At 30.6% G+C, this 27,433-nt stretch overlaps 1 protein-coding gene across 5 annotated transcripts in view; it reads right to left on the reverse strand.

Moving 5' to 3' along the window:
- The window catches only part of LOC143073348 (uncharacterized), a 79,067-nt gene that overhangs the window by 46,459 nt on the left and 5,175 nt on the right, over nt 1–27,433 (reverse strand). For 3 of the 5 annotated variants that reach the window (XM_076248816.1, XM_076248823.1, XM_076248832.1), the window contains exons 3-24: nt 26,901–27,105; nt 26,249–26,412; nt 25,811–25,897; nt 24,488–24,620; nt 23,617–23,768; nt 23,112–23,190; nt 22,521–22,599; nt 21,309–21,399; nt 20,692–20,821; nt 20,264–20,367; nt 16,452–16,628; nt 15,757–15,972; nt 14,987–15,164; nt 14,139–14,246; nt 13,666–13,704; nt 10,113–10,273; nt 9,375–9,597; nt 8,895–9,046; nt 8,092–8,249; nt 7,432–7,487; nt 3,913–3,942; nt 840–914 (exon numbers count right to left, since the gene is read on the reverse strand). In XM_076248816.1, the coding sequence (XP_076104931.1) occupies nt 840–914; nt 3,913–3,942; nt 7,432–7,487; nt 8,092–8,249; nt 8,895–9,046; nt 9,375–9,597; nt 10,113–10,273; nt 13,666–13,704; nt 14,139–14,246; nt 14,987–15,164; nt 15,757–15,972; nt 16,452–16,628; nt 20,264–20,367; nt 20,692–20,821; nt 21,309–21,399; nt 22,521–22,599; nt 23,112–23,190; nt 23,617–23,768; nt 24,488–24,620; nt 25,811–25,897; nt 26,249–26,412; nt 26,901–27,105 (2,797 nt within the window). The remainder of the gene's footprint in view (nt 1–839; nt 915–3,912; nt 3,943–7,431; nt 7,488–8,091; nt 8,250–8,894; nt 9,047–9,374; nt 9,598–10,112; nt 10,274–13,665; nt 13,705–14,138; nt 14,247–14,986; nt 15,165–15,756; nt 15,973–16,451; nt 16,629–20,263; nt 20,368–20,691; nt 20,822–21,308; nt 21,400–22,520; nt 22,600–23,111; nt 23,191–23,616; nt 23,769–24,487; nt 24,621–25,810; nt 25,898–26,248; nt 26,413–26,900; nt 27,106–27,433) is intronic. The other 2 variants (XM_076248842.1, XM_076248851.1) reach the window with 2 other exon arrangements.

Genomic DNA, 27,433 nt, shown 5'->3' on the forward strand with positions numbered 1-27,433 from the left:
TTTCTCCAAGCATAGTTTTCAGCTGGTTTTATAGAGCCATTAACATTTATTAACAGTTCAGCATCACATTGATCATCTTAACATTATTTGTTGATGTAAAATTTCAATGATATATCATATATCTATTCACTTAAATTAAGAAAAATAAATAAATAAATGATAGTGGATAATTTCAAAACTGGTAAGTACAATCATCAAATGATTTATTCAATACTATATATGTAAAGCTGAAACTATCTGATTCCCCTGTGTTTTTTCACTAAAAGAAAAGGAGTTGTATGAAAGTTCTTTTGTATATTGTTTCTTCAAGATTTGGTTCAGGGTGATCTACCATACAATTGAAAGGGTGACAGTTTTTATAATATATACCAAAAGGCCAGACAGCAGACGTCTGCATCATAACAAATAAAACACCACAAAACAAGAAACCCACATCCTAATACATCCCAAAACCAAATCACATAGTAATTAGTTCACCTGTAGTCACAGCGGTTTCTTCTTCTGCAATATTATTACATGTATAATAAATCTTAAACTTCATTTACTTAACACATATTTTCAGTGCGTTTTAAAATGTCTCAGTTAAAAAAAATACATGCATATTTCCCCTAACATTCCTCCTCAAACAAAAACTAATGAAACACTTGCAAGGAAGCGATTGAATTTTCATACTCTGTTGAATGCTTCAATCTATTTTTCATATGACAAACATTTTTTTAAACTCTAATTTGCAGTATTTAAATAATTGGATAAATATTTTGGTAAATAATATTTCAATATTTAAAAAAAACAAACTTTTTTTTAGTTTCATCAAGTCTGATAGAAGCAACTTTTTTTACCTTTGGGTGGTTCTTCTTCTTCCTCTTGTATAGTGGACACCTCAGGTTCTACACTAGGATGTACCTCTCTTACTTCTGTAAAACAATTAGTGATACAAATACATAAAGTAAATAAAGCAAGCAAGACTTATGGTTTTCTTCAGAAATTATTCAAGAGTTATCCTTCTTTATGCTGTAGTCAATTCATAAGTATAATTTATTTAAAGGATTACATCACAGTTTAATTATAAAAACTTTCTAATGAAATGAGAATTTTCTACATTTCTATATGTTTTAAATAATTTTGATTGTAATTTCTGGGCCATTTTATCCAACTTTTAACTAAATCAAAGCTGCATGAAAGTAAAACATTATGCAGGGGAAGAAGGTCTATGTTTATCCAAGTAGTTTGTCTTTTACAAATACCATTGGACCAAAGTATTTTTACAAGTTGAAGTGAGAAGTAATTTCTTTAAACAGATTAGAAGATGAAGAATTGTAGCCATAAGTAGAGAAAAGATTTTTTAGTATAAATCAAGTGTAATGAAAATATACATCAACCAATTCAAATGATAGACTTCTTATGTGTCTGATAACAAGGTCTGTTTCATGTTTTTCTGACCATTATATCATTTGAATTGGAAGGTGAGAATATTATCATTGCACTACACTTTCTTTTTACTACATTGTAACAGTATTTCTCAATGGGCTAAAAAATTCACTAATTGGTCAATTTGAAGACCTAAATCAGTTTATACTTCAACTTAAAAGCGTTTTGTTCCAATCGTAGTACGAAACAGCAATGTTAATTCAAAAAAATTAAGTCAAAGCCTTATTCTGTATCTGTAGGGGTGCATTATAGAATCCCTATGGGTTTTATTACAGTAGCTGATATTTCAAGAAAATTCATTTCTTTTCCAAAAGTTTTTTCATTAATAAAAAAGCTTATTTTTAGTGGACAATTTTCTCTTTACATGAAGAAGGCATGTAAAAAATTACACCTACAAAAAGAAATATTTGCAATTAGGTAATTCAGCTATATGAAACTGTCCAAGTGGAAAAAAAAAACATTTCAGCTATTCAAATTTACATGAATTAGAAAGGAACAAAATAATAAAATGTCCATATATTTATTTAAATCCTGTTTTTTTTCAAAAATCATGCAGAGACATTCATTCACCTGTCCCATTTACATGTATTAACATATCTTAAATTTATCTGACCAAATATTTGGTTCAATTCAATTTAAAACCCACTCTTCAGAAACCTCAATGACTACACTTTTATTTTGTATATTCAATGAATCAAAACATAAAATCAATTTCAAAAGGAAATGTTAAATGAAAAGATTTTTCAGTGAATTCATTTCTAATGAAATATTAGGTCATTATAATGGCAAGGAAATTGTTAGTATATACAGTAACTTTCTAAAAGAATTTCTTTTTTACCAATTTTCTACAGAATATCACAATAATACAGTAAGGTTATTAAATACTCTTAAATGAAGATACAGAATGGATTTTATAATATAGACTTTTAAATGTCCATTACAATGAAGCATCATTCTTGATTTAAACACTTTTTTTTAATCTGACATTGACTTGGTGCATTTTAAATACAAAAAGGTTGACAACCACATTATCATATGCAAACATTAAGTATTAATCTAACACAAGTTCAAACACACTATATATTATCATAATTTTCTCATATACATGTATAAATACAATATTTTATTAAAAGGCAGCAGTCACTAAAATAATACCTCTCTGATTATAAATTATAAACATATTAATTTGCATTATCAAATGGCAATACAAACATATCTTCTTAATCAAACTGTAAATATTTATTCCATTAAATTCCACCAATCAAATCATAGTTTTAATTTTACAAGTCCCTCCCCTTTAGACCCTCAAAATTCCACCATCATTTCATCTTACAAATTTAATTAGAATTTATATAATTGATTTTTCATAGTAAATGTTCTTCTTTGAGTCCCATGTGAGTTTGATTACATGCATGTGCTGTAACTATAGGATCAGCCGGAAAATTGATTCGCTGTTTTTCTTATTGTCATTTCAGAACTACTCTCATTTTGAAATTAGAATCAATATGTTTAATTTCTGTTTGAATTTTTATTTACAAAACACTATGGATTATGACCTTGTTGAATAGAAAGTGACATTAATGGGTTATTACAAGTAATAATAGGACTTGAAAATGTAATTTGAGACTTTGTTTACAAATGGAAATATGTAATATTGACACTGCTGATATGGGTAATAAATGGATTACATCAACTGCTTGATCAAACACTTTCACAAAGATTAAAGACCATTCTGACAAAACAAGTTCACCTTTTGACAGAGGATGAAATCAATCTTTAATCATTGCTATTTAAAGAACACTATATAAGTTTTTATAAGGTACAATATGACCAATGGAGCATTGATAAGTAAACTATTCTTTACTTGTACTAAATCTGCACTTTTTAAAAAATCTCACTTTTAAAACAAACAATACCCTATATCTAATTTTATAAATGACACTTCTACCTCCAAAAAGTTAATGTTTTCTCATATTAATAATTTATCAATTTTAGTAAAACATCACAGTAAAGACAAAGGCATAGCATTTCCACATCCTTTCAAATAAAATTTCACCCTTATCTAATATTATTTTTATAACCAAATTGAAATTAAAAGGGCTTCTGGTGCCTTTTCAGTAAGAACTGTATAAAACAATATTAACTACTGTAAATTCAGAAATTATTGTGTGCATTTATAATTGTGATTTTGTCCTTTTTGACTAAAATGTGATTTATTTTTTTTTTTTTTGCGATATTGTGAAGAACCTGTTAAATTCATATAAAACATTTCCAAATGCAAGTTTAAATTATTGCGATTTGTCACATTTTTCCAAATAATTATAACATCGCAATAACTTCTGTATTTACAGTAATATCTGTCAGTCCAGGAATGCAATCTGATTTTAGTCTTTATGAAATCATTTTTTCGTGAGTTTGGTTGGTTAGCAAACACTCTTTAGGAATTAAATTCAAACAGGGTTACAACACGGAGCACAGACTCACCCTTGACAAATCTTGCACATGGGGCAGGTTCTAACAATAAATTGAACAAAGATTAGAACAGTAAATTAGTTTTATACCTTTATTTCCATTCTATCTATTGTACATAAATATATAACATATAATTCTATCACATATTTATAATGTTTAAAATTAGCACTATCCTTACAGCTAATTTCCTAATGCTTGTAGAGTAAAACTTTGGTTGGCTTGCTTGTTCTGTTGGTATTAATGTATACTCAATCTTAGTATTTAAGATCAATTGATATCTTCAATAAATATTTATAGGCATAGCAAACCTGTATATTATATTTAAATTTGAGTGGACGTTATTCCAATTACAATTATACAAAACTCAATCAAAGCAAGCAAGCTAACCAAAGTATTGCTCTAAATGCATTAGGAAATTAGCTGTAATGGAAAAATATACTGAATTTGGCTGTATATCAGATTTTTATGAAATTTTGTATGCAATAAGAATTCAAACAAAATAATGCTATTTGTAGAAATTATACTTCCTAAGAATTAATAAATCAAAATAAAAGAGAGGTATCATGGTATAGAATGCACATAAAAATCTGAAGTACTGCTTTATTTCATATATTTATCCATAATGCATCTAACTTAAGATTAAAACAAACTATTTTATTCAAAGTACTGGTCTTTATTTCTGTTATGAATTCAGTTCTCTGATGAAAGTAGGAACGGAACAGATTTCCTCCCCTAAGTGCATGTATTTGGTTGGCAAACGTAAAATTAACAGAATTATGGGACAAATGAAATTACATCTCTAGTATGAGAATCTACTAACAAACAGTGTTGTACAATTCAAATACTATACATTACAGATTATCCCTACATTATCTGCCAAATTTAAATAAATTAATATTATGAAGCACTTGTGAAACAAACTACTGTGGATTCATTTATTTTAGTGGGTACAAATTTTCATGGATTAGGGAAAATTTACATGTTCGTTGATATTTAATTTTGTGGTTTTGATGAAGTCTACATACAAGCCTATAGAAAATTTGTCATTGGTCAAACATTTAATTTTGTTGTTCACTTTGTGCAGTCGGCTAGGAAAATTTTGGCAATAAGAATGTTGTAAAAATAAAAGTCTGACTAAACTCAGATGTCTGTACACTATAAAAGTGTCTGCCAACATAACAATTTTTCAACAAATGGCCATATTTTCTTATAAGAAGGCTAGGGACTTGTAAGGATGAGAACTCAATTTGAAAATGAAAATCAGAAATTGTATGCTAATAACATTGACAGAACAGCATATCCAAAGCATTAATATGTCTATATCTACAAGCATGATAAGGCAAACTGTAAATGAATACAGTTTTCAAGGTTTATTGGTATTAATTAGGTTAAAAGTAGGTCAATTGGAAAGAAATGTATTTAGATCAAAAGTAGGTCAATGAAAAGAAATGTATTTAAGTCAATAGTAGGTAAATTTTAAGGAAATGTTATTTGAATCTTCAAGCAACAAAAAATCTGTGCAACTAATGTATAAATTAAGTTAACATGACCTTCGTAAGTTAATTTGTTTGCAAGCAACAGAATAGGCATACAGCTGAGTATTTCAAGAATAAAATAATGACAATTAGATGGCCTTTTTGGCTTTGCTGGATGAATATGAAAATTTCTATGCATGTATTACATAATAAGACAATGTTGTGTTGATTAAAAGTAACCAAAGTCAAAAGTGGAAAATGAACTTGTGTACTGATATTTTGACCAAGCCCATGTCCTAAAAAGTTCAAATAATCTCAAAATGTACCAGACATACCGATCTATACAAGAAACTTCAACAAAGTCAGTATTGAAACAGGTCTGAGTCATAAGTTTCTATTAATAGGTTATGCATATTTAAATGCATGTTAGTAAACCAGTTATTTAACTTTAAAATTCTGCATGATATACAATCTAGTGTGACAAAACCATGAAACTAAGTCTTTCAAGTTTAAATGTGTATGAATCTTGATTTCTCAATGAAATTTTACTCTGTAACAAAACAAATGTATCTTTGGCAGTCAAACATGTTGTAACACTCTAAACACTTTGTTTTTTTCTAATAATCTAATGTTCCTGGGTTAGGCATAACACAGCAAAACATGCAAATAAAATATTGTTTCTGTTGAAAGTATCAGTGTACACTGCAACTTTGTTGTAAAAGATAACAAAAATAAAATATAACAAACACGTTTTTTATGGCACAATCGTGGCAGAATCTAATATCCAGTTAAATAAGTACAAATATGTGAGAGAAAGAAATTCAAAGAGAGGCTATTGTATACATATTTATGACATTGAATGTTCAGAAAACAAAACCACTATGGTTTTAATCATATAACTCATATATTAAATTTATGTAAAATGTATTACAATATTAAAAGCCAATACTGTTCCATTTTATGGATTTTTTTTCATTAAAAAGGCATGAGTTCTATAAATTATAAAATAAAAATTAAGAGTCTGAAAAGCCTGTTCAACTCCCTTGGTTGCTATGGACAATGTTCAACCCCAAAAAGCCTACTCATCACCAATAAGTTCTGTGTCAACTGGGTCTTAACAGGATATTCAAAAAGTTTCTCATGCATTTGTTTTTTTATTTAATTTCAAAATGTTCAATCATTACCAAGAATATAAATGTTAATTGTGGTCATATTTTTAACACATTTCAAAATTTACCCGTTATACTAAAGCAATACTTTACCCCAAAATTCACACACAACAAACAAACAATGGCAAGACAGGATGCAAAACTTATTAAACAATATGACTTTGCATATATTAATAATAATTTATCCCCAAATGAAATCTATCTTTACATTGTTTTATTCATCCAAAAAATATGTAATTCTGTAATCCATATGAAAGTTGATAATTTAACAAACAATTTCTAAATTCAACAGCATTTTCAAAGAAAAGTTTGCTAAAGTAAGTAAAAATGTATAATGTTCATTTGCAATCCAAAATGGCAGAATACTCCAAAACTACTTGTGACAACGAACACATGTGATTCAAAACTAAATAACAGTGTGGAATAGTATCAAATTAAAACATAATTAGCTTTTCTATTTTAACCTAAAATTCAACTATAATTTGCCTAATGATTACATTTTACCTACTCCAAATGTTATATTTCTGAAATTCACAGCTACCCATGTACAATTCCACCAACATCATATTTTTTAAGCTAAATAAATTTGTATCACATTTTTTGACAACATTGCACAAACTGCTGGAAGCATTAGATTCTTTCTAACATGAGCACACATAAAAACAATGAAATGAAATTGAAATGACCAACTCATCTTTCTGAACACCTCTGTTTATTATTGAATGTGACAAGTCTAAATGATCTCAGTATAAAATAAATCAAACACACATACAAATATCATTGTAACATAACACATGCATTTAGTGAAACACAAAACAAAGCAACATGGAGTAACATGAGCGTAATCTCAGGAAGACAAGTCAAGGGGAATAACTCTCATCACCTACCCTTCACATAAAGCACTCTTTCTATTTTTCTGTCTTCTTCTCCTGTATCTAACCACCTGGAAAATAAAATTAGAAGATTAAAGAAAGATTTAAACTGAAGAAGATGAAATATGCACATACAAAACTATTAATTCCTTTTAAAATACTCCAACATTAAAAGGACATTCTTAAAATAACTGTTCATTATCATGGGAGTTAGTATGAACATTTTCTATGAGGAACCCATAAACCTATTAATTCCCCTTACTTATATCACCCCATTAAGTCGAATGGTAAATCTCATACCACAGATTTTAGACGTGAGCAAACATTATCAGCAACATCACAAGGAAACCTTTTCAAACTTTTGATTATTCAAGCATAAAACTGTCTGGAGGTTGGGGCAAAACCAGTAATAAAACAATAAACAGATAATCAGGTTTTCTATGTATAGATATAATAAAATATCAACCACTCTACACAATGTCAAGCTTTTTTGCTCCTTTGCTGCCCTAACTTGCCAAAAAGGTTCACATTGTAGCTGGCTGTTGTGAATTTACAATATAAATGTGTAGAGAACCTGATTATCCATACTTAAATACTTTGTTATGCAAAAAAAAAAAGATTATGTAATTGATTTTCAATCTTAAAGATCAGTAAAATGGAGAAGAAATGACTTACTTTTCACATGGGAAGATATACTCTTCTTTGGCATCTTCAAATTCCCTGATAACAACCTCGTCTAAATACCAACCCTGTCCTGCCATTGTTCCATCATGACCAATGGTCAGTTTCTGAAGTACACCTAGTGATACTGCCTCAACATGGAATATGTCAGTCTAAAAATAAATACATAATTGTTGAATGAGATATCATTACACTGACTAAGGCAAGATTTTAAAGAGAGTAAAAAGATATTTGGCATTACTGTGGATTTTATATTATTTGTGGGATCTAATTTTCATGGATTTCACCGGCATTGGTTAACCAGGAATCTGAATGATCAAAGAAGTACACATTTTCTATAGACAGGTATGCAGACTTTGGAAAGAACAATAAATCAAATTTCCATGTCAATACTATTTTTCAATCCAAGAAAACAAATGATTATCAACAGTTTTACGCATCTCAACATTACTTGCAATTGATAAGGTACAAACATTTTAATCTTTGTGAAAATGTTGATATTGTTTAAACATCAACATAGTTAGAAAATAAAAATAATAGAAGGGTGAAATGTAAAAAATATAAGTATACACCAAAATAAGTTGGTCCATAGTACTGCAGGCATTCAATTCATCAACACATTGATATCATATATTGTCACAACACTTTTAAAAACACAATACAAACTGTGAATTTCATTTCTAATTTTGTAGATACCAATGACTTTATCTTTAAGATTAATTCAATATCTTCGTCTCTTTATATTCAAAGTTTACAATGTAAAAACAAAAACCAAGAAATACAAGAATGTAACCTACCTGTCCGACCTTGAACTTTGATACATTATTGGACTGTAAGAGCATACGTCTTCCTGTATCTCCTTTCTCACCAGCGATGTTGATATATACATTGGAATCAGTTTCTGATCCAGGTTCTTTTCCTGTTGTTAATATCACATGGTATCTCACCACTGAAATATTATAACCAATGTTAACAAAATGTTTATTTTATTCATTACTGTATATGAAACATACTTAAACTGATTGATAGGTCTGAAAGACAGAGATGATGTACTGTAGAAAAGACAGTTGAGAAAACTTGGTCACGATACCAAAAATATACATAACTAACATTAACATTAACAACTTAATCAAATGGAAAATAAAAAGTCTTGACAACTATTCATGAATACCCACATGAGAAAATATCTGACTAAAAATAAAAATTTCACAACACTTTCTTAAAAGATTTGAAAACTAGTTTCAAATAACTATGTTTTATTTGATAATGGATCTTACATGGCAAAACTGGTTCCCCATTTTTCCTGACTGGTTGTTCTCTCATGGTTTCCCTGTCTTCCTGTACTTTAGACAACCATTTACTGAATGGGAACACAAGTGTTTCATTGGTGTTGAGATCTATCATTTTGACATCTTTGACTTTCCACGACGGATCAGCTGTACTTCTTGGTATTAGTTCAAGTCTTATCTTGTAAATATTTCCAACTTTTGATAAGTTTGCCTAAAACACAGATAATTACAAAACTGATTAGTTTCAAAACATACATATGAATTTAGTGATCATCAAAAACATGTGTATGCTAGTGGCTTGTATTAATATATTTGAAGTTTAACATCTATGACATTCTATAATATTTTCAGAAATTTAATATATTGTCAGAAATTTTCTACATATCTTATTTGTATGAAATAACCTTAAGTTTTAAGAATGATACATGCACTGCCAAAAGTAAAAGAAATTATAAAGAATAAGGGCAAAACAGATGATTTGAAGGAAATATTTCCATTTCAATCTGTTATGAATGATAATTGTCCTCTTCAAATATAACAGTCTATGTACAGTATAAATGAAATACAATTTACCATCAAAAATAGTTATCTGAAAGGACACATGATAAAAATCATAAAAAAAATCAGAGATAATTGGCATTATATTTGATTTTAGGACTAATTTGTTCCACATCGTACATTATCATCCTTTATTCATTTATTCATTCAACAACAAAAATGACTTACCCTAAATTCATCGTTATTTCCTGCTGTAAATATTTTCTTGCCTGGTGGTGCTCCTAATAAGATGGATCCTGACTGACCTAAATCTCCATAAACTACCAAGGCAACATCAGCATTCTCATCCAGAGATTCCAGTGTTGACACTTGTATACTCCAATCACCATCTGTAATCAGAAGTTCTTACTTATTATAACATATACTATGATGTTTCATTTGTATACTCAAATTACCTTCTGTAATCAAAATATGCTACATAGGATATCATATACTATAATGTTTCATTTGTATACTCAAATTATCATCATCAATCAAAATTTGCTGCAAAGATATCATAAACAGTGATAAACTACATCATTCTATTTTACTAAAATTAATACTTAAATTGTTGAAAATATGTTCTGCTTAGTTTTTTGGGTAATATCCTCAGAACTGGAAATCTTTGATACCAAAACAAGAATGTGTTCATAATACACGGATGCCCCACTAGCACTATAATTTTCGATGTTCAGCGGATCGTGAAATTGGGGTCAAAACTTAAACTTGGAACTAAAATTAGACAGATCATATCATATTTAGGGAACATGTGTTCTAAGTTTTAAATTGATGTGACTTCAACGTCATCAAAAACTACCTTGACCAAAAACTTTAACCAAAAATTTAACCTGAAACTTTGCACTATCATTTTCTATGTTCAGTGGACCGTGAAATTGGGGTTAAAACTTTAATTAGGCATTATTATAAGAAAGATCATATCATATGGAACATGTGTACTAAGTTTCAAGTTGATCGGACTTCAACTTCATCAAAAACTACCTTGACCAAAAACTTTAACCAAAACTTTAATCTGAATTTCGCATTATCATTTTCTATATTCAGTGGACCATGAAATTGGGGTCAAAACTTTAAATCGTTGGGAACATGTGTACTAAGTTTCAAGTTGATCGGACTTCAATTTCATCAAAAACTACCTTGGCCAAAAACTTAAACCTAAAGTGGGACTAACGGACGGACGGAGGCACTGACCAGAAAACATAATGCCCCTCTACAATCGTAGTTGGGGCATAAAAATCTGAGCAATAGACCAGTCAAATAATTTTAGCTTACAATATCTATGTATATTTTATATTACTTATGTACAAAAATAAAATTATTAGACAATTATTATATGCATTGGTTGTGCGACCTTATCATTAAATAGATATGGTTGATGTCACGGATACAAGAATCTGGACACCTAAGTCATGCCTCCATACTTTTCATTACAAGTGAGACAAAAGAAATTACAGCTGATTTCAATGAGTATGTAACTAAAGGTAATATCTTTGGTTAGCTTGCTTGCTAGCTGAACCATGAAGTCATTGTTAGGTAAGGTATAATACCCTCCTTTCGAAGTAGCTTAGTCCTACAGACAGATATATTGGTTATTTGTCAGACTAGTCTACTCTTTAAGGAGGGTAGTTTACCTAACCTAACAATGACTTCACAGTTCAGCTAGCAAGCAAACTAACCAAAGATATTACCTTTAGCTACATACTCATTGAAATCGGCTGTAATTAAACAGAAGTTATAAGAATAAATAAAGTAATTAATTCTAAGATATTCATTATTTTCAAAATAAATCTATTGTTATTAAAATCAAACTGAAGTGAAAATCATAAAGAAAATTATTAATATTTTATCTAAATCATAGATGTTATTAAGTGATCAAAACTATTCATAAGATACAAAAATGTGTGTGTTTTTCAAATTATACATGCAATCCAAACATGCATGCATTCCAGTCAGCATGCAAAACAATGAATAAGATTAACATATGTATATTTCACAAACAAAAGCATATGTGTGTTAGGATCTTGATGTTAACATCTAAACAACCCATACAACAGAAGAATAAGTTTCAGTTGATTTTCTATAACAGAAAATGATCTTTGTCACAACTGGTATACAGTATTAAAACAGTAACCTTTTGCAACAATTTTAAGGAAAACAAAAAAACTTTCTTTAAATGTCTCTTTAATGTCTCACAGAAATAGTCTCAATAAAAAGCAGTTACTTCATAAAACTATGTTCAGATCTTTCACTATTTTTGGCTTAGGGAATAATTGGTTTTGAATGACCATTAGAATTTCCACAACACTGTTTAAAGCATACCGGTACATATATTGATTTCTAAATGGCATAATTATGTTGAATGCCATACAGTGACCAGTACTTGTTTAATTAGATTTGTCCTTTTGGTCTTTGTGGATAGTTGTCTCATTTTGCAATCTAGCCATATCTCACTATCTCTTATCATTCTATAAGAATTAGATACCTTACCAAATTTTTTTTTTTTTTTTACATAATCCAGTTTATGCATGTGATGCTTTAGAAACCTTATGTAATGTGGATTTACAGTTATGTTAAAATAAGGAATAATTATTGATTTCCAGACTTTAATTCACGGTATAAACATAACAATCTGAACGAAAGCATGCAATCAAAATATCAAAATTCACCGTTTTCATTCACACTATAATCCACAAAACTTTAAAAGTACCAAATAAACTGAGCATTTTCCCGGTATGCAGGGAGAGTCTCATTATTTTCTTAAAAAAAATAACAATAAGATTGCAAGAGCTCTTGAGCCTAAAATGTTTCATTCCTTTAACAGTCAATATATGATCAGTTTTTAAGTAAGCAATGAGGAGATTTTATAAGAGCAAGCATGGTAACCACACATAGTGAATAATTTGTGAGACAGGACTTAGTAACAAGGTTGTATGTACAAACATGCTGAGAGGTTCAAACGGGGGGAAGTGTAAATTGTATACCCTGATTACTGAAAACAGAAAGTTATAATGTTATTAGCAATTATGGCACTCCAAGTCACTACAAAATTAGCCAAACGAAGCTTATTTTATACAAAATTGAAACACATAACATTGCACATCCAAAAGTAGTCTAGTTTCCCTTTATTTAAAGAGTCTGATTTAATAGGCAAATTAAAATTATCTGTGCCACAAAACTTTCTATTAAATCATGTATTATGCCATTTGAGTTGTTACTGATATAATATAAACTACAAATCAATAACTTTATTTTAAATTTGTGTTGACATTAAAAAGTTATTTTTTAGCTGATAAACAATCTAAATATTTCATAAAATAAAATATTCTTGAAGAAACTGTTGGTATTTATTCCCAATAAAAGGGTTTTAATGTTTTAGCTGTCCTGCATTTCTTAGAATTTCCAGAAACAATCATACTTTTTTTTTATCAGAAACTAGACTATTTGTGGATGAACAACAGTTATTACAAAACTCAAGTTTCAGCAATTTCAGTGAAAGTAAGAGATCATCATAAAAAAAAACCAACTAAATGTTGAGCTTTTCTCTGCCTTATTAAAGATATTTCCCTGGAACTGTAATGACCCCACTTAATAACCATCTCAATTTGTTGTGAATTTCTAGCACTAACACACTTTAGACATTTGAATATTAGCTACAAGCTATTCACTTGAGTTAGGTATAGTATGAATTAGATTAGAAATAAAACAACAACATTCCTAAACTCACCTCCAAATAATGATGTGTCCATATCATCCGTCACATATACTATATATAAAACCATTAAATGTTAAAACAAGTGAGTACCCAAAATTATATATCCATATCTCATATTAAAATGTTAATAACATTTCACTGTTTTATAGCCAAATAGTGTATGCCTGTTTCCTTTTGAAAACTTTATATCTAGATTTATAAAAGAAATTGGGTACTCAAAAACTGGTACTCCAAACAACTAGTCTATTCATGTATAACTATGCACCATTTGCCCCTAGTGTTAAAAAGCTCACTTCATTAAAAGTATACAAACACAATATTGGAAAAAGGAACAAACACATCACAATAAGTGAGACTCTCTCCTCTAACTTCCCCCGTTATCAGTGCTTAACGGTCAATACAAAAAAACATTTCAGAACCATTTCCAATCATACATGTGTAGAGTTCTACCAGATATCCCAAACATCATAATATCATGTACAAACCTGCAAAATCTTTCTTGATAGGTTCTGGTTTAGGTTTGACTGGTGTTTCTTCTCTTCCCATTTCTTCTTCTTCTATAAGCTCTGTGCTCTTACTCTTAGGGACACCAACTGAAAGTGAAAATTTCTCCCTTTTGAATCTGAATGAAGCCAAAATTCAAGCGAATGAAAGATGTCAATGAGACATCTAAACAAACACAAAATTAACCTATAGGCAATTATTTCTTTTTACTGATGTCAAAGTATTTTAGGCGACACTGTTTAAATTAGTCTGACATAAAACTCATATATTTTTACTACTGATTTAAAATTAAAATTCTATTCTTATCTAAAATGTATGTTGTGTTTGTAACTAGCTTTATAACAAGATGAACTGTGAATTATTGCTCACTATAGATATCCCTGCTTTAAGTATTCTGTAAACATTGATACACATTTCAGGAAGCTCTAATCTGTAGTTCCTTAAAAGAATGCAATCTAATTATCATGGGATGATCTGAACGATGTACAGATTTAAAGCAGTCAACCCCCTCCTTTGGATCAAGGTTATAATTACTGTTCTATGTTCTATGCTGCCATGTTTGGGGTTTGAATGTATAAACAGGCATGTAGTTTGACCTAATTGCTTGTATGTTCATAATAGATAATTAAGAAGTAAAATTTCACCATGCTTTAAAGACTAAGTTGATATTTTTTTCTTTTATTCTGTGTGTATGTATTTATATGTATGTACATTTACATTTTTAATTTATGAATTTTTTAGTTCAATGTAGTCTATACTCAAAACTTTCTTTAAAAGATATGAGCATAACAAAACACTTTCTAGAAATCTTTTTTGTAAGTCAACTTACATTCTATGACTTCAGGAAACAAACTTGTATTTCTTACTCCAGTATCAACTGTTGGCCACACCCTACCATCTGGCTTCATCCCTAGATACAAGCCTCTCTGTGAAGCAGATTGTAAACTGATGCTGCCTTCTTCTGGATGTTTTTCTACTATGAAATGTGATGCTTCATCTCTGCTACCCTATGAAAAAAGAAAACATTGATGCATGAAGCTATTTTTAAATATTAACAGATCGTTTGACTTATTTTTCTAATTTTCTTAAGCCATTGTAAACTGTTATTATATTATACAATTGCTTGTTTGTCTAATCAAGAACATCATGACAAATTGCATACAGCATTGATTACATTTTTGTTATAGCAATTAAACAGGGTGAAATGTGTTTAACTGACTGTAAACAACATGAAATTTCAGGATTTTTATAAGTTTTACTTGTCAATTCCTTTTACTTTTGCCAAAAGCTCTATCTTAATGTAAACAAATGTGAGTTACATAGGGAAAAAACAATAATTGATTTTACCATCAATACTAATTTCTAGCCCATGTTTTTAATTTACCCTGTCTTTGATTGATCCATTGACACCACACACATAATACAAGCATGGTACTGAAAGTCAATGTTCAATGAAACAGCTTCCAAACAATTTAAAAAATCTAATACACAAATGGCCTGCACTTTTAAATTTGAGAAACTTACTTTCTTACTATTCTCAAATAAGATCTGTATGAATATCATAGTATAAAATGTGTACCAAATCACAAACTGACTTACCAAACAATCAATCTTTCCATCTTTCAGTCTGATATATTTGCCAGGATGTGCTATACTTTCAAACATCCTAACACCACCAGTATCAACCTTGTGTACCATGAAATGAGCACCTTTACTTTTCTTGCCTGTACTGGTCATTGTGAAGTCTGAGTTGATGTTAATACATTGAGATGATGATGTATTCAGTAAGACGGTACCTCTATGTCTAAATATTCCCTGTAAATAGTAAATTAACTCAGTGAACATAAGATATCAGAATCAGGCATTTGTATCATAAAGATTAAATTTTAACTTTTATGCATACTGTTGTTTTATTTATTTTCTTTGGTACAAAGTTTCATGGATTGAGAAAACACATATTTTTAAAGATATTTGAATTCAAGGTTTTGCCAAAATCTGCATAACACCCTATAGAAATTTGGCTCTTCAATGAATACTTAAATTCATTTCTTACATATGCATATACCATCAAAACTCCTAAAAAATAAAATCCCATCAATAACAATGAATCTACAGTATAAATGATTTATTTTAATAACAATATTTTGATTTTTTTTTTCTGTAGAAAAAATATGACAATTGATTCTAAAGATTCTGTTGATGAATTGATGGTAAATATTTAATGTTCTTCTCAGTTGATAAAGATAAGTTGCTTGTTTACACAAATATATGCGTACTTTTTAAAATGTACGTACCTTACAGTAAACAAAGAACCTTCTTGATGGCTCTTTATCAAGGATAGCTCTCACGTCCTGCGGATGTCCATCCTCTCCTACTGTAACAAACTGTAATGGATTCTTAACAGACTCCAGAATCACAGACCCATCACCCTGAACACGTATTCTAAATTCACAAAATGGACCTCCTTTACCCTGTAAATAGTACAGAAATTAAATTATTACTACATGTATGCTGCTCAATTTTGAAAATCATTGTTGATGCAATTATCTGGAAAGACTTAACCTCTTTGAAATGAGTCAAAATTGTTAACAGTATTTAATTTTGTAATATTATTACTGTAAATTCAGAAATTAACATTTGCATTTATTATTGTGATTCGCCCATTACAGAGAAATGTAAGATCAAATCAATGAAAATGCTCCATTGTTTGCATTTTAAATGATAAAAACATGGCAATTTATTTTATCTACTATAAAATGCTTTGTGAGTTCAACTCTCTTTATACTTCTTTCACTGTCTACAATTGGCAAAATTTATGGTTTCCAGATGATAAAATCTATTTGTTATGAGGTTTGATTGAAAAAGTTTTTTATTGTTTTTTTTTTCTGTGAATGTGTCATGGACCCTTCGCTTAGCTGCTATGACGTATGATAATCACTGGTCATCTCAACTCAATTGAGCCGTACCAGCTCAAGCAAAATCAAAGCGCTGTAAGCGCTGAAGGCAGTTAACCAAAAACCAAGGCAACCGTAATTATGAAAACTGTGGCAATGTTGCCTCAACATTAAACATTCATATATAGTACATTCATGTTTATCTAATGATTTATTTATTAAGGCAAATAATTTAAATGTTATCAAGGTTTCAAAAGCAATGCATATACGGTATCAATGTATATTTTTTATGGTGAATCTGCAGTGGTACAAGTTCCCAATGATTGCAGTTGTTCTACTTGGTAGTTAACCTTGGTTTTATTTGACTGCTAGAAGTTCAATTTGACTTAGTATGAACATGTAATAGTATGAATGGACTGGTTTCCCTGGAAAGGAAACTGAGTTTGTGTTCTATAGTACAAAAGTTATGAGACACGAATCAGACAAATGTTCACTACAACAGGGATCAAAGGTGAGGTCTGACTGACCTGCCCATAGTAAATGTAAATGATTTGTTATTTTGTCCCATACATATGAATATATATAATTTAGGGGTGGGGATCTCAACGGTTTTCAAGTTCTCAAACAGGTAGGGTAGGCAGAGGATTGAGGGGGGGGGCAGGGGGCCCGGCCCCCCTTTTTTGGAAAAAATTTGGTTGCTTATATAGGGAATCACTGAAGCGTGACTGGAGCGGGCCCCTCTTAGGTCAGTTAGTGGGCCCCACTTATAAAAATTTCTGGATCCGCCACTGGGGGTAGGGTGACCCTAGGGACTTCCCCTATATTTCATTTTATTTGTTATATTGTCCCATACATGAATATATATGGTTTAGGGGTGGGGATCTCATTGGTTTCCAAGTTCTCAAACAAAAGGGGTAGGGTGACCCAAGGGACTCCCCCTATATTTCATTTAATTAGTTATATTGATCCATACATGAATATATATTGTTTTGGTGTGGGGATCTCGACCGTTTCCAAGTTCTCAAACAGGAGGGTTGGGATGACCACAGGGACTTCCCCTAAATTTCATTTGATTTGTTATATTGTCCCATACATGAGTATATATGGTTTAGGGGTAAGGATCTTGACCATTTCCAAGTTCTCAAACAGGAGGGTTGGGATGACCACAGGGACTTCCCCTAAATTTCATTTGATTTGTTATATTGTCCCATACATGAATATATATGGTTTAGGGATGGGGATCTCGACCATTTTTAAATTCTAAAACAGGAGGGGTGGGGTGACCCCTAGCAACTCTTCCTATATTTCATTTGATTTTTCATATTGTCACAAACATGAATATATATGGTTAAGGGGTGTGGATCTCGACCGTTTCCAAGTTCTCAAACAGGAGGGGTGGGGTAACTCCAGGGACTCCCCCTATATTTCATTTTTTATTTATTATATTGTCCTATACTTGAATATATGCAGGGGCGGACTCAGGCGGGGGAGGGTTGCGGGCTTGCACCCCCCTTAAATTTGCCAAGCATGGGTTGTTCTCAGCTTAATAAAGAATATTCCGAGAATTTTACCTCAATTTTTTTTTTTAGCCTCGCTCTGCTCAGCGAAAATTTAAGTTTGCGCCCCTCCTAACCTAAAATAATGGATCTGCCCCGTCATATGGTTTAGGGGTGGGGAGCTCGACCGTTTCCAAGTTATCAAACAGGAGGGGGTAGAGTGGCCCAAAGAATGCCACCTATATATCATATGATTTACTTGCATTAAGGTATATATAATATAGTTGCATTATTAGTGAAAAAAAAAGAATGAAACTTTCAGCTACTTTAATTGACCTTTCAAAATTGAGAAAAAAACAAATAACCCCTCGAAATTGCAGTAAACTTTACACTTTAAAAGCATCTCACATGCATTATCATCATTTATCATTTATAAAGAAAATTTAGACTGTGACCATGAACATGTATATTGTTATTGTTATGTCGGTTAAAAGCTCATTAGAGCTTATGTTTGTCTATCATGTTTTTATATACCATGCCGACTCTAAATAAAGCTTATTTATTATTCCCAGCTGTCACGTTGTATTGGATTTTTAAATTAAAATTTGTCAAAAAGTAATTTTGAGTTTCTGAATAAAATATTTTTCTGCTTTTTCTTTCTTTTACATATATCTTTTGGTTTACAATACTAGTGTTTATATTCATTTACCATGCATAGATGTATTTTTTCACCTGCTTGGATTAGTTTTGTAAATGATCGCCAAACCCGGAATTACCCTTATCCGCTTCCAGAATCGGATCCGATTTTGTAAAATTTTGTCTTCACGGCCGCCATTGTTATGTGTTTACAATGTTGTTTTTGTCAATCAGATACGATTTTACTCGAATTTATACAATATTTGTCGGCGATTTTCTGTATAAAGCTAGCGGTTGAACAAAATGAACATCGCCGTCATGAATAATAATGATAAAAATAAGTTTTTAGCTCGTTTAATTGGAGACTTTGGTGAACATGGTGAAAAGGTTTGCAAAGTAATTTCTTATTTTCTTTCAAATGTAAGGTGACTACGTCGGGCGTAGCTAGAAACCAACTATCCTAGTCGAAATTCCGCTTGCAAAAGTGGAAGGTCGCGGACCTCGGACCACCGCTAATTTGCACACCTGCCTCCAAATTGAAAAGCTACGAAAATTTCTTTTTCTAATTTGAAATTGCCGCCAACAGCATGAACAGTTGAAATTATTATATAATAGACTACTGACGTAGTTGTACTACGTATTGATGACAAACAATATTCCTACGACTTTTGTCATTTGGGAAATCTAAACTACTTGTCTTAAGAGATTTTCGGCGATTAAATATTTCATACAATTGTTCTTTGACATCTTAGCTAAAAGCACAAGTCATAATGAACTACAAAAGGATTCTTAATAAGCACTACTTCCTATGTGTAACTTTAAAACTTTTGGATAAATCGACGATCATTTAAGGTTTTTCTGGTCATTTTTTTTGTAATCCAGAATAAAAAGTATTAAAAAAGTGTTCAATTAGTTATATATAACATAGTAGCAAGCTAGATAATAACAATGGCAAGTATTTCAGGATTTATTGGGTAGAACACAAATCTAGGGTGCTCGCATAATGCAGCTTAACTGCATAAAAAACAATCAATCTGGTTGAGATGACCTACAATAATCTATAAATAAAACATAACTTACCAGCATTGTAATTTTCCCATTATCAATTGCAAGATAATGATTTGGATTACGAACGCTGTTAAACATCCTGATCATTGCCTTCTTTAGCGAAACATTAAATATACCTGAAATTAAAGGAGAAAGAAGCATGTATTTCAATGTAAATCATTTTTTTAAAATAATCAATTAACATATGTTCTTTGTTCTAAAGTATAAATTCGTTAAAAAAAATAACAACACAGAAATACTAAATTTACTAACTTTTTATCATACTAAATTTAACTGAAAATTGATATGGATTTACTGTTTACAAAAATAGCATCACCTAACTTTAACTTAATCATATCACATTTACAGCTGATCATTTTAATTTTATCTGACAGAAAATTAAATATATCTATCTTTCTCCATAAACTAGTATTCAAAACACAAAAAGAAAAATAACGTACTTTCAGGGTCCATCTGAATACCAAGTCCATCAACACTCATGTCTTTTTTAGCTCTTAATGCTTTACCAGAAGCAAGAGAATAAAACTTCACCCGACAGTCCTTCTCAAACTTCCATCTTTCTTGTTCCCACTGAAATAGAACATTCAATTCTAAAACATAGTTTTATTTACATATTGTAACATTTAATATTTGCAAATCTTCCATATATTCCATTATTAAGACATCTTCCTAAATTGACTACCTTTACAAATTTCAATTTTCATTTCTAAAAATTTTCTGATAATTATATTTCTCTTTATCAAAGAACTACCCCCAATAACTACTTTCTCAATTTTTGAAAAAAAATATCAACAGCTTAGAGAATGCAATCAATTGAAATTTTTCATTGTCTTTTATATCCAAAAATGTATATATTTCTTCAAATTTATTCAGTAGCGGATCCAAGGGGATCTAAAGCCGGAGTTGGAACCTCCCTTTTTTTGACGATCAATTCATTTGAATGGGGACATATAGTAGGAACCCCCTCTTTATCCTGGGTTGTGAACACCCCTCCATCTTAAAATGGCTGGATCCACCCTTAAATGCTAATATCCCGCTATACAATCTTATATCTTACATTTCTCTTTTCTAGAATGTCATCCATGTATTCTTCTTGTATCTTTAATTCCCTGACAATCTTGCCATCATCTTCACCTTCATCTAACCATCTACAATAATAAAAATTTACATTTATGATGACTTCAAAATATATGTGTGAATATGTGAAAATGTCTAACGACTGATAGTCTATAACTCAATATGTTTTAAAGTATAAAAAAAAGTAACACATGAAAAAAGAAACTGTACAAGATTTCAGGTAAATCTTAAAAAGTAAAATAACAAAAATACCTAACTCTGAGGAAAATTCAAAATAAAAAGTCTCTAATCAAATGGCAAATCAAAAACTCAAAAACATTAATCAAATGTAAAGTAAATGTCATATTCCTTACTTTCTTATGAAGAAAATGGTAGAATAAACCCAGTTTTATAGCTAGCTAGTTATGTTGACAACGATATGCGAACAAAACAAACAGACATAATAGTAAACAAGATTGTGCCCATGGTACACGGATGCCCAACTTGCACTATCATTTTACAATTTGGCATTAAAATAAGAAAGATCATATCATAGTTAACATGTGTACTAAGTTTCAAGTTGATTGGACTTCAATTTCATCAAAAACTACCTTGACCAAAAACTTTAACCTGAGCTTCACACTATCTTTTTCTTTATTCAGTGGACTGTGAAATTGGGGTCAATACTTTAATTTGACATTAAAATTAGAAAGATCATATCATAGGGAACATGTGTACTAAGTTTCAAGTTGATTGGACTTCAACTTCATCAAAAACTACCTTGACCAAAAACTTTAACCTGAGCTTCACACTATCTTTTTCTTTATTCAGTGGACTGTGAAATTGGGGTCAATACTTTAATTTGACATTAAAATTAGAAAGATCATATCATAGGGAACATGTGTACTAAGTTTCAAGTTGATTGGACTTCAACTTCATCAAAAACTACCTTGACCAAAAACTTTAACCTGAAGCGGAACGAACGGACGGACAAACAAACGGAGGCACAGACCAGAAAACATAATGCCTCTCTACTATCGTAGGTGGGGCATAAAAATGTTATTAACTTTTTCCAAGTTAATATTGTAATTAGAACTTTGAATACTGTTTTTATCATTATAAATATTGATTTTATTATCAATTAATTTAAATCTAACTTAATATTACTGCTGTATCAAAGTATTAAACAATTATCTAATGTTACTTTACTTACTTTCCACAGTAGAAATTGTTTTCTTCATGCTGTCTTGTTGATTCTTTGATTGATATTTTCTCTAAATACCATCCATTACCTAAATAAAACATTATATTTTTATCAATATAATCATTTTTTCATCCATAATTGTACTTGAGAGAATGTTCACATATTGCCGGTATTAAACTACACAACATTAAAAGTTTTGAGATTATTCCCCCATAAATCATGTAAAAAAAAATTCTTCATGAACTTCTGCTAAAATATAACAATAATAATTAGGGCTATCCCACTAAAATGTATTTTGGAGGGTAGGAAGGGAAGTTTAATTATGGAATGTGGGTCATGTGTTTTTTTCATCATGCATCTATTACCATTACACAAAATTATCTAAAAAAATGGTTCTTGGTTGTAGTGATATTTTGAAAGTTTCTTCCTACTCTCCCACAAATACAGAGAAAGAAAAGTAAAATGTGTAAAAAGAGATTACGACATGGCAAGTGTATATAGTAGAACTCTGCACATGTATGAGTGGAAATGGAAATAGCCCTGTCATATTCATTGGTTGGAAGAACATTAAATTATTTTACAGTTAATGATATTTCTTACCGTTGCCTGTACCATCGTGACCAACAATGATTCTCTTCAGATGTCCTAGAGAAACAGCTTCCACAGTAAACTTGTTTGTCTGCAAATAAATAAATACAAGCTACAAAGTTACATGCCAAATGAAATAAATAATGTTCAGTGTTTAGTAAGAGATACTAAATATAGATTCAATGTAAAAATTGGTTTTATTTCAGTTCATTTTTTTTGGGGGGAGGGGGGGGGGGTAAATTATATATCTTAAATCAAACAGAGACATTTGCTTTTGCACAAAGTTTGTTGAAATCTTACAGGAAAAAAAAACCCTGATGCATATGATCTAATAATTAGACTTTAGTTTTCCATGTTGTGTTTTAAGTTCTTTTGTTTGTTTGTCTTTTTTCTTTTTTTAGCCATTGCGTTGTCAGTTTATTTTTTAAGTATGAATTTGAATGTTCTATTGATATCTTTTGTCTCTCTTTTATATTCTTGACAAACAAAAAATAACCCTTTCTTAAGATTAACTTACCTTTCCTTTTTTAAATAAGTCTACTTTGTCTTTGGAATAGAGTTGTCTGACTCCAGTGTCTCCCCTATCACCATAAATGGTAATGTAAACATTTGCATCTGTGCCAGCATTCCATAAATCACCTGTTTCGCATGTTACTTCATATCTTATTGCTAAAATAAAAATAGCATAATATTATGATTTTAAATATTTTCTCTTAAATTATTTTATTGATTTTAAAAGAGAATTACAAGACAAAAAGCAGCATATGGAAAAATCTGATTTTTTTTATTAATATACATGTAACATATCACTGGAGATTAGTTGAAGATTCAAGCACTCAATTATCAAATATCGAATATGATAACTTGGTTCTTTTGTAAAACACCAAAGAAACCAACACTTCAAATCAGGTCAGTATAGATTGTATACCTTTAGTTAAAATTTAGGTTGAAAATAAAGTTTAGATTAAACAAAGTTTGATGTGAAGAAGAATAAATGGCAATAAGACACTTTATCACTGAATACAAATAATAGCAAATGTGACTGTAAAATAAAACTTATCATTTAAAATATCAAGATGTACCCCATTAACAAGAATATGTCCATAGTACATGGATGCCCCACTCGCACTATCCTTTTCTATGTTCAGTGGACCATGAAATTGGGGTCAAAACTCTAATTTGGCATGAAGATTAGAAAGATCATATCATAGAGAACATGTGTACTAAGTTTCAAGTTGATTGGACTTCAACTTTTTCAAAACTACCTTGACCAAAAACTTTATTCCGAAGAGGGACAGACAGACGAAACAGACATCAAACTATGCTACTACAAGGCATAGAAGCTATTTTTAAACATGTTATTTACAAGGCATCATGTATATACTAACCTGGCAATATAGGTTCTCCTTTTCTAATGGCTGCTATTTCTCTTGTTATTTCTCCATCATCTTCGTCTCGTGCCATCCACCTATGGCAGGTAAACGTTAACTCTTCACTAGTATCAATATCAAACATTTTTACCTGTAAAATACAAACTGATGTAAAGATTCAAGCAAAGCTTAGAAATAGCAGGGTTTATTTTTCAAGTAGTCTGAACAAAAATGTGCCAAAATGTGAATGAATTTTTGGTAGTACTTTTTCAGGAAGATAGACCGCTGTAACAACTAGAGGCTCTCAAGAGCCTGTGTCGCTCACCTTGGTCTATGTGCATATTAACAATAAACACAGATAAATTCATGACAAAATTGAGTTTTGGTGATGGTGATGTGTTTGTAGATCTTTCTTTACTGAATATTCTTGTTGCTACAATTATCTCTATCTATAATGAACTTGGCCCAGTAATTACAGTGGAAAATATTTCCTAAAAATTTACAAAAATTAACAAAAATTTATGAAAATTGTTAACAATTGACTATAAAGAGCAATAACTCCTTAAGGGGTCAATTGACAATTTTGGTCTTGTTGACTTATTTGTAGATCTTATTTTGCTGAACATTATTGCTGTTTATAGTTTATCTCTATCTATAATAATATTCAAGATAATAACCAAAAACAGCAAAATTTCCTTAAAATTACCAATTTAGGGGCAGCAACCCAACAACCGATTGTCCGATTCATCTGAAAATTTCAGGGCAGAGAGATCTTGACCTGATAAACAATTTTACCCCGTCAGATTTGCTCTAAAATGCTTTGGTTTTTGAGTTATAAGCCAAAAACTGCATTTTACCCCTATGTTCTATTTTTAGCCATGGCAGCCATCTTGATTGGTTGGCGGGGTCACGCTACACATTTTTTAAACTAGATACCCCAATGATGATTGTGGCCAAGTTTGGTTAAATTAGGCCCAGTAGTTTCAGAGGAGAAGATTTTTGTAAAAGTTAACGACGACGGACGACGACGACGGACGCCAAGTGATGGGAAAAGCTCAGTTGGCCCTTTGGGCCAGGTGAGCTAAAAAAGAACTCATAAAAAGAAACCTAAGGGATCACTACAAAGAAGTGCGGTTTTACTTTAAAATCAATACCCCTACAAAATAGTCAGCATTATGAAAATCAAATCTTAAACAATACAATGACGACATATTATATATTTCAAATGGGTAACGCTTTTTAAAATTATTTAAAAAAAACCATTGAAAATGCACCAAATGTGTTGCTATAAAGCATACCTCAAACATTAAGTTTAAAGACAAAACTATTTATAACACCTACCTCATCACATAACCATCCAGGAGAATCACCAGAGTCATCATGTCCAATCCTTATCTTGTATACTTCACCAACATTTCCTACATTTACCTGCAAAATTAAGTTTCATCAATTACAAGCAATATTAATAACAAGCTTAGAATCTGGATTTTTCACAATGCAATAAATGTAAATCTTGTTTTCAAAATATCTTGTTTGAAATTTTAACTAAAACAAGCACAGTTGGGGTAATTGTGCACCAAAATGTACATTGTGTACTTTTTGCTTCTTGTTCCATGCATGATGAATGAAATTGTCCATCCTTAATTATTAAGAGTTTTTGGAGTTTCAATAACCTGTCACTACATTAAAAATAACCAGCACAATGTGTTCCATAATCAAGCTCTTCTCTGTTAGAACCATGAACAATAAGAAAAAGTTAGATCTGAAAGTTAATCTTACGTCAAATTCATCAACTGTACCACTCTGAAAATTTTCTCCATCACCAGTACCAAGTGATATTGGTCCAGAATTTCCTTTATGACCATAAACAGTAAGAGTTACTTGAGCTTGTGTACCAGCATGTCGATTCTTGTTTGTAATAACATTTACTCTCCATCTTCCCTCTAAAAAATATCATATATAAAAAAATCATATAGTATTTGCAGCAGCACAGGTGACAATAAGACTAAGAACTAAACCATAGCTGAGTTATTTTTATTTGCAGTGGGTTTTTTGTTTACACAAATTAAAAGCATCAAGGAAATACAAAAAGTTGACTGTCATGGTATATCTGCCTCACATATGGCCAATGACTTTTCAATCTATCAATGCTGGTGCCCTGTCCTTTGTTCTTTGTTTACTACATCAACCTAACACTGGTGTTTCACTTGTCATAAGAAGCATAGAGGTTGCTAGCTGTGGAGCAGGAACTGATTAATGTACTGAAGTTATTCCCTGTTTTTAAATAGGATAAGACTCAATCTTTAATTTTTCTCTTGTGTTTTGTAGATTGTTGTTTTTGTTTTATCTCGAGTTGTTGTCTGTCTTTTCTCATGGTCTTTAACTGTTCTTTTAATATCTACCTAATTATGTTTACATATAAAAAGATTACTTGTATTTGCAAGTCTATCCCTTCTTGTTTTCATTCTGCTAGCTACCATATCAGATCCTCTGGTACCCATGCCAGTTCTAGAGAAATTTCTTGATGTGGCCTGGCTTCCTCTTGAATCATAAGAACCTTCCATATTCCTAAATGGTTCCCGTCCAGCTGCAATCAATACATCTGGTCCACTGAACAGGTTACCTAAACTCAATATCTATAAAATACCAAAAGAAATTTATGTGGTATCACTTTTTCATGTGTTTTCTTCATATTATTAAAATTAACATATTCAATAAACATTGGTACAATATCAACCAGATATAGTAGCCGCTCCCCCTCCCCCTTATAACTTGATACATTCATTTACGTAACATTTGATACAGTTACTGTTCATTAGCCGATATGTACATTGTTCCGAATTTTCGTCACAATACTACATTTAATAAATAGGGTATATCAAGCATGTTGTTTGACTGTTATACAAGTGAAAGGTTAGCTAGCTATTAAACCAAATCTAATCCACCGTTTTCTACATAAAGAAA

The sequence above is a fragment of the Mytilus galloprovincialis genome, chromosome 1, assembly GCF_965363235.1.
Source record: "Mytilus galloprovincialis chromosome 1, xbMytGall1.hap1.1, whole genome shotgun sequence".
In the NCBI taxonomy this organism is placed as follows: Eukaryota; Metazoa; Mollusca; class Bivalvia; order Mytilida; family Mytilidae; genus Mytilus; species Mytilus galloprovincialis.